General features: G+C 40.1%; 1 protein-coding gene across 3 annotated transcripts in view; it reads right to left on the bottom strand.

Annotated features, from left to right (window-relative positions):
• The window catches only part of PELI2 (pellino E3 ubiquitin protein ligase family member 2), a 77,158-nt gene that overhangs the window by 45,692 nt on the left and 18,621 nt on the right, over positions 1–12,845 (bottom strand). For all 3 annotated transcript variants that reach the window (XM_075150801.1, XM_075150803.1, XM_075150802.1), the window contains exon 2: positions 4,852–4,981. In XM_075150801.1, coding sequence (XP_075006902.1) covers positions 4,852–4,981 — 130 coding nt within the window. The remainder of the gene's footprint in view (positions 1–4,851; positions 4,982–12,845) is intronic.

The following is a 12,845-nucleotide window of genomic DNA, read 5'->3' as shown; positions in this document are numbered from 1 at the left end:
TGCATTTTGTTCTTCTCCAGTAGCAGCATGAAACTTGATTTGAGCTGCAGGAACCCAGCCAGTGACTATACAAGCTGCTGTTGTGATAGCACAAAGCAGAAGCCAACTCGGCAGGTAACTGGACTTCAAGTCAGAAAGATCTTCCCCAGACAGCTTGAAATAGTAATTTCATAGGGGAGAAAATAGGTTGTCTTTATCTACCACAGGTTACCAAAGGAAAACTTTGATCCCAAGAAAGACAGACATAATAAATACTAAGACAGACCACCATAAAAAGGTATTAAAGGTGGGGGTTTTCGTACTCTGCAGCAATTCAAAAGACATTTGCAATCTTCTATCAAGTCAGTATTAAGAATGCAAGCGCTTAGGTATCAAAGCACAACATTCACTTGTTAGAAAGGAGTACTTCTAGTGCTTGCTACTTATATTCTTTTGCCCACTGTCTCAATACTTGGAAGGTCTCAAATACCATACATGCTGTTACAATAGCATTCATTCATGCTTCCAGAGTAATCCTAGGGAATCCTGGAGTGCTAATGTCGACAATTCATGCTTCCTAATGCCATACTTCAAGTAACTCAAAGGCACATGAAGTTCCTTCTTCATTTTTCTAACCTTTATACCCATGGAAGTAATTCTAAAGCATTAGAAACCAATAAAGAAATCTAAATGCATACATACCTAGAGTCATGGGGGATTGCATGACTTGAGTGTTCAGTATCACCAGTAACCTCATTGTTACTGCCAGCTGCCAGCATCCCGCTCATATGGAACTGGGGGAGTTCTCTCCCAAGGTTCCATAAAAAGAATTCCTCCAACTAACAACCTCCAACAAGCAGTTAGTGATGGCTATGAAGAGGAGGAAACAGGAATGAAGATCCACCTGTGTTTGCACAGGGGAAAAGTGTTAACCTAACAGCCAACTGAACCAACAGATTGGATGTGTACAGGAAGATGAACATCTTTGCTTGGCAGAAATTGGGATCATACAGTTTTATTTAGACAGGGCATATTATTCACCTACTTAAGATCTGTAAGAAAGATATACTGTCCTCAAATATTATTCTACAGAGATACTAAGCTGGTTTTGTTTTCAGTTACAGACACTACTTTCCCTGTCAGACATGTATACCCCAAAACAAAAAAAACACCCACGAATCCCCAAAATACAAAAAAACCTTAAAAGGCCTCCCATATCCCCCCCCACAAACCTAGTAAACTCCAGTTTAGCACCCCATCATTTCCAGGTGATTATTCTGAAAACTTACATCCCCCTCTCACTTGAAGTTCAGCACTCACTGGAAAATTTCTGCACAACTGAAGAATCATCTCAGACACCAGCAGACCTAGACTAGAGTTCCACCGTATTAACTATTGTGTGTGAAAGCAACAGTTAAGACAACTCAACCAAACAAAATAAACATTACAACTAACTTTTGATTTTGTTAAATAGCTCTAACAGCTTGAAAACAAAAATCAGCAATCCTGGCTAGGTCATGATGAGCTAGTAGCAATCTTACACCTAAGCGTTTGGTAGTCAGAAGAAGGTTTTCACAGATCATACAATCATGACTGATGACAGTCTTCCTCTTCATCATGAAACCCAAGTCAATGCAAGGAATGGCCTCTCCTGCGAGTTGATGATTTTGAAACAAACTCTCTAGTCTAGCAAATGGGATTATTAAAATCTTGAGTAAGGTTCATACACAGTTAATAAACAGTTTCACACTTCCCCCCCACCCCAGACATGTATACACAAACAAGAGACAGCATGAGAGTTTCAAGCTTCCTTTCTTACAGTAATACCAATTTTGACAATGCTGGAAAAAGTCTGTCTCAAACAGTCTGAGTTTTGTAAAATAGGGGACACTAGAAAATTCCCTGAACGGTGCCTAAGCATAGAGTTAATAAAATAGGTTTTAAAGTCGAGTGCATAATGTTGAAGAGACGCACGCATATTTTATCAATACTCTGAAAAAACTTGAGACTTATTACCCCACGCAGCGCTTTCCCCCCAAATATACCCATATACCCTCAGAAGGCCAAACAATTCTAAATTTTCTTCGGCACCTTCAGAAGGCAGAGTGGCAAAAAACAGGCACTCCAGTGGAAAAAACAAAAGGCACTGATTCATATGCAATTAGCTCAGCTAAATTTACTACTGAAACCATTGCTACTCCAGCTGTCCTTGACACCTGCATAGCAGGGACAATGGAAGATAACAAGCATCCTCTTACGATATATTGCAGTTTTCAGGCCGACACACTAAAACTGGTGACAGTTACAGTTCTTGAGCTGCTGCATTAACGGAATTAGCCGAAAACCAGCTATGCATCTTATTCAAGTGTCCATGCTACAGCAGTGACAAAACAAATGGAGACAGTCAGTGCTTTACCCACCTCTGCTAAATCCAAAGAGTCAGTACTCTGAAAATAGCATGTGTCTTTCCATTCAAAGATTCAGTTTACACAGTGACAGACAAGCAAAGCAAAACAGAACTGGTATCTGAAAAGTTAGAAGGAAGGATGTAAAGGGAGGAATCTTGTTAATATCCTGTGCGGCACAAGTTCCCACTGTTTTATCTTCCTTAAATAAGAGTTAGACTGAAAGACTGAGGGCAGAACAAAACTTTTGAGGTCAAGTTGCACATTATTTTCTAAGAACAAAGCAGCTCACTCTTTTCTCTATTAGCCTATGTTTCTGGAATCACTTACAAAAGTTATATGCAGAAGCCATTCCTAGTAAAACACATTTAGGCTCTGGTGTTTAAGATGTTAGAAAAGCCTATGAACGTGTCTTAAAATGGAAATGTCCTTTCTGTGCATCCAAAAGAGCACTAACTGAAATCCACTGCATCACTGTTCTGGCACACGTCCACCAGCCTTGCCCCAGACAACAGTATAAATACACAAAAGCTCTTTTATAAGGGTTCAGAAAAAGTGCAAAAGAATATATTCAACCTGACATAATTACCTGAATCCAAATCCCTAAAGGAGGGGCTTTAATGTCTCAGACCCTATGCTATCTTTATAAGTACACTGATTTGTACAGCACATATATTTTATCTGCACTACAGTAACAACGCAGACGAACATTAACCAGATACCTTGTAGTGTCTGCCAGGTGTTTAAATATTTTGCAACTCAAATGCTGAAATACTATCTGCAGTCCAAATGCTTAAGATTATCCAGTGAGAACATGTGTATATTTCCATCAGCTATGTAAAACACATTTTTTTCATTTGTTACATTTTAAGCAATCAGAGTTACCAACATACAAACATATACTGCAGGCATTCTATTTGGAGGTTGATTTCATCAGGAAGCTTTAACTCACAAATGCTTTCATTTTGAAAATAGGAACACTGAAAAATATTTACAGAAACACTTAATCCAAAAGACTACATATTTATCTGCACTAGGCAGGCCCTATACAATCTTTAAAAAAAAGAAGCTCTGATATTGTATATTTTGATAAGGATAGGTGTATACTGTGTGTGGTACGTATTATAAAAGAAAACGTAATCCTATATTTTGTATTAATATGCTTCTCTTGGCCTAAGTTAGACAACACGCTTACAGAACCATGCAATAGTTTGGCTTGGAAGGGACCTTTAAAGGTCATCTAGTCCAACCCCCCTGCCGTGGGCAGGGACATCTCCAACTCAATCAGGTTGCTCAGAGCCCCGTCCAGCCTGACCTTGAATGTTCCCAGGGATGGAGCATCTACCACCTCTCTGGGCAACCTGTGCCAGGGATTCACCACCCTCATCCTCAAAAATTTCTTCCCTACATCTAGTCTGAATCTGCCCTCCTTTAGTTTAAAACCATTCCCCCTTCTCCTGTCGCTATGCGCTAATAGAGTCTGTCCCCATCTTTCTTATAAGCCCCCTTTAACTATTGAAAGGTTGCAATAAGGTCTCCCCGGAGCCTTCTCTTCTGCAGGCTGAACAACCCCAGCTCTCTCAGCCTTTCTTCATAGGAGAGGCGCTCCATCCCCGTGATCATTTTTGTGGCTCCTCTGGACCTGCTCCAGCAGGTCCATGTCTCTCCTGTGCTGAGGACTCCAGAGCTGGACGCAGTTCTGAGAATGGTGTATGTTGTCTCCCTCCCCTGATACATACATGCCTCCCCTGGTAAAAGTGATGTACACCTCTTACAAACATCCACTTTTGTGAGTGTCACCACAGAACTCGCCCTCCAGTTTGACCAAAACTCTAGCCACGTTTTACTTCTAGGAAAAAGGGTTTGAGAGAAGAGATAGGATGACTTTTTGCAGCTTGAAATATGTTCCACCACCAGGACTTTAACCTGGACAGTTCTATACATTAATATATTACTATGTTAATATATTTACTTTACTGCTTTTCCTCCTTCACCTACACTAGACTTCAAGTGAAAACATATACAATATCATTATTAGCAACAAAAATGAAAGGCCCAGAGGGATCACTAAGTTTTTTATACCATGTCAGTTATCTTCCTGAAGAGGAAAGACACATACCAATCTTACACTCGAGTGAGAAAGAAATTAAAGTACTTCTTGTATTTGCATCACATGACTACTCTATGGCTGAGATAAAACCATGAGCATTGACAAAGTCAGCTGTCTGAACAGGAGCAGAAAGGTCAGATTATCTCATACCTGAGGTTAAAGACTGTTTTAAACAGGTAAATGGATTAAAATTAAAGATATACCCTTAGAAAGAAAATCCACTGCAGACTTTTCATTAAACCAAATATATCCGACTACCACAGAATGAACTGGCAGCAAGGTAAATCAGAAGTAATACCAGAGTTGTTCTCCACCCGGGATCATCAGAAAAACAGGATTTATCCCACTGTCACATACCTTCGATGCTTGCGGAGTAGAAATCACGTGAACAGTGCTGGGCTTAACTCCATTTGCCTTAGGTCGCTTATAAAGGGCAAATCTGCTTTTCCTGCGTCCTCTGTCACCATTAGGGAGGGATCCATTATACCTAGAAATAAACAGAAAGAGTTTGGCATAAAAGACCACCAATTTGAAATAGAGAAAAGGAAAGCAGCAATTTGGTCACAATATCCTGATGCCATCAAATGCATGGTCAAAACCAAAGACAGTAACATAACCATGGTAAATTTTGTTTCCTGAATTATGAGCATTCAAACATTCTTTCCCTACCAATAGTTGAAATTTTATTCATCATTAATACGGTCATCAACTACAAATGAAATACTGAGTTGTTCAGCCACAGAACTACTTCTTCAACTCTAGAATTAAAGGTATTTGGGAGACCAAATCTTAAGTCTTCTCTGGAATTTCAGCACATGGGGAGTTTTAAAAATGTCTTTACCCTACCATCCCCTTCCCCACATCTCATGCAGGAATGGAGAAGACAAGAGGCGATTTTGAAAAACAATTTAGGGGCAAGTCAAACTAAGTGAAAGGGAATTTTACTCTACTCACATAGGGAATTTTTTAGGTTATTTTTTCCCTTTTTTTTTTTTTTTAAATAAAGCTCTAACCTTAAAGGCTTCATCTATTATTAAGGAAAGAGGATGCAAGTGTTTTTAATTTATGTGAATGTATCTGAAGACTTGCTAATGACTTCCTTTATCAGGTGTAGCACAGTAGCCTTTGACAGTTCTTTCATCTCTCTCCGAGGACAGAGACCCAACGGATTAATTATTCAGAGAAGTCTTAAGCCTCAAGGGGACATAGCTTCTTCCCCAGGGAAGGAATCAACTGGAAATTTCTTTGCAATACATATGCATTGAATTCACCACCACCCCACCCCAAAGATTTAGGACAAGTAAATGCTTTTCATCACAGCACTGTCACCTGTAACATTCTTGATAACTCTCAGCTGGTCTATGAAGAGCTCTCAGGGCTTTGCTTTACTGCATAGTAGTAAAACTCAGACTTTTGCCTGAAGACCTGCAGATGTTACTCCACTTACAAATCTCATTTGTCTTACTGGTGAGGTCTATTCTACACTGATCATATATATCCCTCTCCTACCGTCTTTATGATTAAAAGCTAACATCGCAGTCAGGAAAAGAATCTGAAAAGAAGAAAGAGGATGACTGAAAGGTGACTAAGTCCCTGCAAAGCACAAGAGGTTAAAAAAAAAAGTTAGAACTCATTCTCTGTTTAGAGATACACTTAGAAGTAGTTCAGCTCTACATCCACCACACCATCTGCAGATTAAAATCATTTGTTTGTAGCCCTGCAGAAGGCTAATAGCCACCCACTGCTCAAGCTGTAAGAGCAGTTTATGACAATCACTGACTAGGAAAAGCAATGCAGTAACCCAGAATCTTTTTTTTTTCCCCCTTATCATTACATTGTGTATATGTAACTACCTAGTTTGTGTAACAAGAGAATGCACTTGGAGAGCCTTGTACCCTTTTGCAAACAAATGAGAAATGGGTAGTGGATGAAAGCAAGTGGTCTCATTGTTAACACGGGGAGTGCTGCCCTGCAGAAGGCTCACTGCTTCCTTCAGGCAAGGATCATGTAGTGTCACACAGGAAAATAGTTTAAAACTTCACATGCACAGTGTCTAAATACCAGTGATCTCAATTGCAGGACTGCTGAATGTTTGTAAGCACAAATAAGAACAGATTTAAGATTGAAATAATCTCAAATTTAAGTACTCTAGAACATAAAAACAGACTTTTTTTTAAATATACATTTAGCTCATGATGTTAGAGACACATAATAAGTTAAGAGCTTTTCAGCTGGACTACAATTGAACTTGTTCTCTCACTCCCATTTTCATAGGGAAGACTACTGTATCTTTCTGGAATATTAAAAGAGATTCCCAACACAGCAGAAAAACAACAGGACTAAATCACTTATTTCATGCCAGGCCTACTCATATCTTGGAAACTTGTTATTAACCCTACACAAGAGAAGAGTAGCACTCAGTTAACACAGCAGATCCTCGTCACAAGAGACCAATTCCTAGAAAGATATATCAATACAATCCACGAGCAACTTAAATACCAGCCCTTAAAATAGGAACGATTTGATTCTCCAGCTTGAGTCTTCCTAGATATATACACATGCTTTCTTTCAAAGACACTACATTACCATGAATATGCCAGCAAGTTTTAACTTGTCTGAAGACAACATTCTTTCTACAAGTATTTTTATCTGAAAACCTGAGAAAGCAATAACTCCTTCAGAAATAATACATAGCTAGTATCACCACTAGCTTTATATTCTGTAATTACATTTTTTTGTATTTGTGTAACTCTTAAGCAGTACTGAATTTAAGTAGTTCCACTGAAAGTTATAACCAGGCTAGTGGGGTTATTTTGTTTGTTTTTTTTTCTCATGTTCACAAAACAATTGTAACTGGGAAAGGCTACTTGATTTCATTTCAGGTCTCTATGGGATTTAATTATCTTTCAAAACAGAGAAAGAAAGAAGCCACTCAAGGTTCAAAAGCCTTTAGGAAACTTTAAATAGGAAGGAAATAAAAGCAAAGTGAAAGTTTAATTCATTCATCCTGATTAGCACTGACAAGTTTTCATTAAGGTTTTCTTTCTGCCAATTTCTAAATTTCGTTTGCACAAAAGGGCAGGAGGAACTGAGTGGTAGTTTTACTATTTGTTATGCTTTAATTATAGACCTGCAAGTTTTATTTGGATCTGACACTGGTAAAAGAGCTAGGACAATTACAAGGCATACGTATGTGTTTTACGGGAGAAAAAATGAGTGTCAGAGGACTTGCCTCCTTCCTCTCCACAGCCAAACACCTTCATCTTTTTCTAGGCCAACTCTCAATTTTTTCACCACAAACCAGCCCTCCCCATGGCACTTGGGCCACACCTTTCCTTGCCACTACCTAAACAATCTACATACCAAATGAACCGATATTAATGCCATGGGATCTTGTCAGCCGCAACAGGACCTGCACCCACCCACCCATCTTCTCTATCCTGGTAAGTGTGCAACTAAGATTGCTCTTGAGGCAGCAGACCCACGTTCACTCCTTGGCAAGTCCCTGCCTTTCTAAACTGAGCTGTCCCGCAGGACGCAGTGGGTTTCAGCATTTAGGAGGAGAAATATAGGCATGTCCACCCACACCTTGCTGAGTCAGCTTTTCTAAGCACAGGCACAAGAAGCTATAGTAAGACAAGCAGCCCTCTCCTATTCTTCATTTTTCTCAACTCTTCAACTGAGCAGTGCCTGGGTGAGCAACTGCCTCCTCCCGGGCAGCAGCAGGATGGAGCTGCCAAGGAAGAGGAGGGACGAGGACTAAGGCCACAAATTCCCTGTCACCAAACACTGGGAGACTCCGAGCTTCCCCATAGCCAACAGAAGCTTCATAAACAGAACAGAAGATCCTTGTTAAATCCTCTCACAATCCCTCTGCACAAGCATCGGCCCATTTCCCTTCTCCCTGCACCCTTCCAATAGCTCCAGAAGCCTGATGCAGCTTAGGGACCAGCACATTAGTATGCCAACTTTTTGCCTCACAAGATGGCCAGCACTACAAAAGACAACCTGCAGCTGGAACTCTCCTCCACCCCACCAAAAAGCCTAGAACAAATGTTGTTTCCAACTAATAAAACAAACCCAGAAAAATTTCACAGAGACAGAATGACCATTTCTGAGACCATCTTGCTCACATACAGATCTACGGGGCACTTCTGAAGTTCTCCAGATGTTCCAAAATATCAGACCAACACATGTGGGAAGAGCAGCCCTATACTTTTTCCAAATGCTTCTCAGTGACAGCAATACTGGGATAACTAGCATTATGAAACCTCGTGGGATAATTATCTCTGTTGATAGCACTATTCCTTGCAAATAAGGGAGTGGTGCTGGCATAGGCTATGGGCACCATAATTATCAAAGCCAGTTTCCTACAGATTTACATCAAACAGTTGAGGACTTTGCTATATAATGAACTGCAAACTCCAATTAAGTTTTTCCCATGGTTGGGATATGTAATGAAAGCCTCTCCTCTGCGTGGATTCATGGTTGTCTGGAGAGCAAGACCACACACGCTCTCTCCCACAGTCCAAGCACTCTAGCAAGTTCCTATTTTCTACAAGTCTTGTAGGAACCTACTTGACTACTTCAGAGATCATCAACAGGTTTTGAATCATTTGTGGGATGGCTTGTTACACAAGTTTTTCTGTTTTGTTTTTTTTTTTAAAGAAATCAGGCTTAGCCAGTGGCAAAGAGTAAACAAGACCTCTGTTATTTAGGACAAGAGCTCTAAAAATCTTGACCTGCACCTCAAAAAGTTAGACTTCAACTCAGGGAAGTTATCCCCAAAATTAAGGTGAATGTCTACAAGCTACCAGACACAGAAGCTGCTGCATGTAGCTGATGTTTTCTTTTTTTTTAACAATGCTATGAAAATACAAACTATCATAAAACTTAAATACTTCTCCATACTTATGCAACCTACCTCCTAAAAGACTACAAACTGAACAAGTCAATTTTCACAGGTAGTATTTCCTCTGGACAAAAAGGAGTAATTTCACTTTGCTCTCCTCACCTATTGCTAACAGTTCTATTGCACACCTCGTCATTTTTAGATGCAAGCCATCCCATTTCACAGCTTTAAACAGCTGACATGCAGTTGTTACCATAGCTCTAATGGGTGAGAGAAAGCACATCTTTGCTGCGCTAAACAACAAAGCTGCAGAAGTATTAGCAACAGCTTTCACTGTGAAGTCAGACTTGAGTGAATTTTTCCTTTTAAGTACATTCTGATTCCATGTTTGGTATCACACAATAGTATATACTCAGCACATAGCAAAAATTCAGTTTGTGCTTACACCGTATTTTTACCATCACTGAACTAGTGTGGGCCAACACTGCTGCCAAAAGCAGCAGTCCCACCTTTCATTTTCTATTTTGTTCCTGCTACTTCTCTCCCTGGTTCACGTGAAGGAGAAACAAAACCAGATTTACGCTTTAAATTTAGTTTTAAACCACATAATTCCTCACTCTCCAGTTCACTGCCAAGCCACAGCAGCACTTATATCAGCAACCAGGGAAAAATGGCACAGGGGGCAGGAGAGATTCTTTTGGAAGTATTGCAAGTCTACAGTTATCATGACATCTACAACATTATAAGCCTAAAGATACATTATTCACCTTCACAACATCCAGCCTCAGAGCTTTTCACAACCATATGCTGAAGTCCTGACTAACTGGAAAGCCCTCTGCTGCTGAAGCATCCAACATTTATTCTCTTGAACACAGATTAAAAGGAAAAAAGCCACATGCTAGTTTATACCAAAACACAAACAGAAAGCTTCAACATATGCGACGCTGACAACAAAATAAGTGAACTTGTGTCTCCTTTTATGTATTATCACTGCCAGTATTTCATACTCTTTACACCACCCTCCTTGTATCATACTGAACAATTCATTTTGCATCTAGGAGAACGGATGTACTATTTCAGCAAAATAATTTGAATGGTTTGGGATTTTCTTTTTTTTTTTAAATGGCAATATTTATTCCAGATATATTTTTCTGTATCAGACTTTCATAAAACAAGCAGTTGCTGTCTGCCAATTATCTGAGAATTTCAGTGAAATAGGACAGTGAAGTTATTCTCAAACTTAATCTCATTGGGAAGTGTTGCCAAATAGGAAAAGCAAAGATAAGCAGTACTTCTGTACCAACGGGACAGCACTGGTTTATTTTCTCCTTTGAACTCTATTCTCTGGTACTGTGTATCAATATTAAAGATATTAACTAAATATGAATTTAAGTCTAAGCTTGTCTCCAGCTGATTATTACATGCATCAATTTCTGTCTCAGAAGCAGCCTCCACTACCAGAGATATTGTTAATCGGCAGCCTGTTCCTGTGGTGAAGTTTTGGAAATGAACACAAGACTGCTTCTTGAACAATGTAGTGCTTCACAGATGACTACAACAGATTACAACAAAAACATTTAATGCTGAAGTTTCTTGGAAGTTGGAAGGAGCATGCTGTTGTCCTCGTCATCATCATCCCCCGGCACTCAAAAACTCATTCTTCAGAGGTAGCTCAACGAGCCTAGACTGACCGGAAAGTTCCCTTCTGTCTTCCAAAGATGCACTTTCCCCATTGCATCACATGTACCTTTGGCAAAGTGCACAGCTGCTTCCTGATCACAGAATGACAGAAAACAGAGCTAGATGGAACTTCAAGGAGTCACCCAGTCCATCCCCAACTCAAAGGCTTGATCCATTGCATCCATGACATTTCCATTTCAGTTAGTCTGGAAAATCCAGACCTCCCCATCTTGTTTCAACATCTTTAGAGTTAAAACTCTCCCCATGCACGCAGTAAGGGAGATTCAGGTCAAAGCAAGTCTCCTTCACTTCCTGCCAAATCCACCAAAGAACCCAAACAACCTGTTCTCTTTTCCTTTTCACAGCAGGCTCACGTGCTAGATTTGATGCCCATCTGATTTTTCTTTCTTTCTGAAGGAAAACATTTTAAGAAATTACAGCAGCAAACTAAAGTAGCCTTAAGAAGAGTTTTTGTTACTGTAACAACTATAGCAATAAGTAACTCACAGGGAAGCAAAGGGCTTCCATCCTTTGAGTAACAACAGCCACTGATCCAAGACCTTTGGTTTATGCAACCTTGGAGGAAGTCCTGAATGAAAGACACAGTCCCACCTCAGACTCTGCTGGCTAAGACATCTCTATAGGCATAAATGCTTCCTAATCACTACCAGTAGTACAGCTTAATACAGCAGTCTTCCTGCCGAGCAAGAAAATCCAAACCAGCAAGTTCCAAAGTCCCAAATAATCTCATCTCTTTCCCCAATTAAGAGCAGTGGTTTTGCATCTGTGAACTTGATCATCCCTGAGAAAGGTATGTTGGAATAGTTAATTGTGGCTATAATCAGCTCTTTTTTTTTTTTGAGACAAGTGTTTGTTCTTACAACTCGTATCTGTGAAGTCATTTTACTCTCATAAAACACTTTAGGAAGTATTCCCTTCTCCAGCACTTTTGCAATACTTATTGGCATAGTGATCAATCCTGTGTGTTCACCACAAGCCTTCCCTTCCCCAGCACCAAATTTTAGCACTGCCTGCCCAGTTTACTGGTACCTGTACAGTCCTGGAGCCTTCAAAGAGGTTGCAGTGGTTCAGTGAAATGCAGTCTGACCTGATAACCCCTATAGTTATTAGGCAGATTTTTCAGAGAAGGCTGATTTGCACTGCTGGCTAGTGATCCGGGGTTTAGGGTTTTTCTTTGTTTTGGGGTTTTTGGGGTTTTTTTACATTTGGGTTTTGTTTTTTTTTTTTTAGCTACCCTTCAAAAGTTGCTCCTAATTGCTCCTGCTACCATTAGGAGCCTAGCAGTCAGCTTGACCAAAAGTTGTATACTATGCTTATGGTGCTTTTATGTTCAAACACAGCCAACCTCTTTCTGACCAGAATCAGAAGTATGGATCAGCTGAACACATGGCTAAAAGGTTATGCATACCATGGGGGGGGATCTTTCAGAGGCACTTAAAACAGATCAGATAAGCTCGAACCTACTTCCCTCCTTCCCGAGGTATACAAATTAAGTAGAACCTTATCTACTGAAAACACCGCAAGAAATCACATGTGAAGTAGCTGGAGTTCGCCAGGGTGACCTTACTTCTCTCTTGGTGTTCCGGAACAGAAATGGTTGCTCTTCCGGTTCAGGGGGGAAAAAGCCTGTTTCTGAGGGGAAAAAGCCTGTTTCTCACTTCTATGGCCTCTTCTCCTCCCTCCACCCTGCTAAGTGATGAAAGGATCTGGTACACTACAGTTCAGATTAATTCATAGGCTGCTTTTTGAACTATTCCACTCCACATATTCCCTCCACTGTCAGCAGGACTACCCTGCT

Source organism: Calonectris borealis, chromosome 5, assembly GCF_964195595.1.
Source record: "Calonectris borealis chromosome 5, bCalBor7.hap1.2, whole genome shotgun sequence".
Classification (NCBI taxonomy): Eukaryota; Metazoa; Chordata; class Aves; order Procellariiformes; family Procellariidae; genus Calonectris; species Calonectris borealis.
The sequence above is the reverse complement of the archived record's forward strand: the minus strand, read 5'-3'. Positions and strand labels throughout refer to the sequence as shown.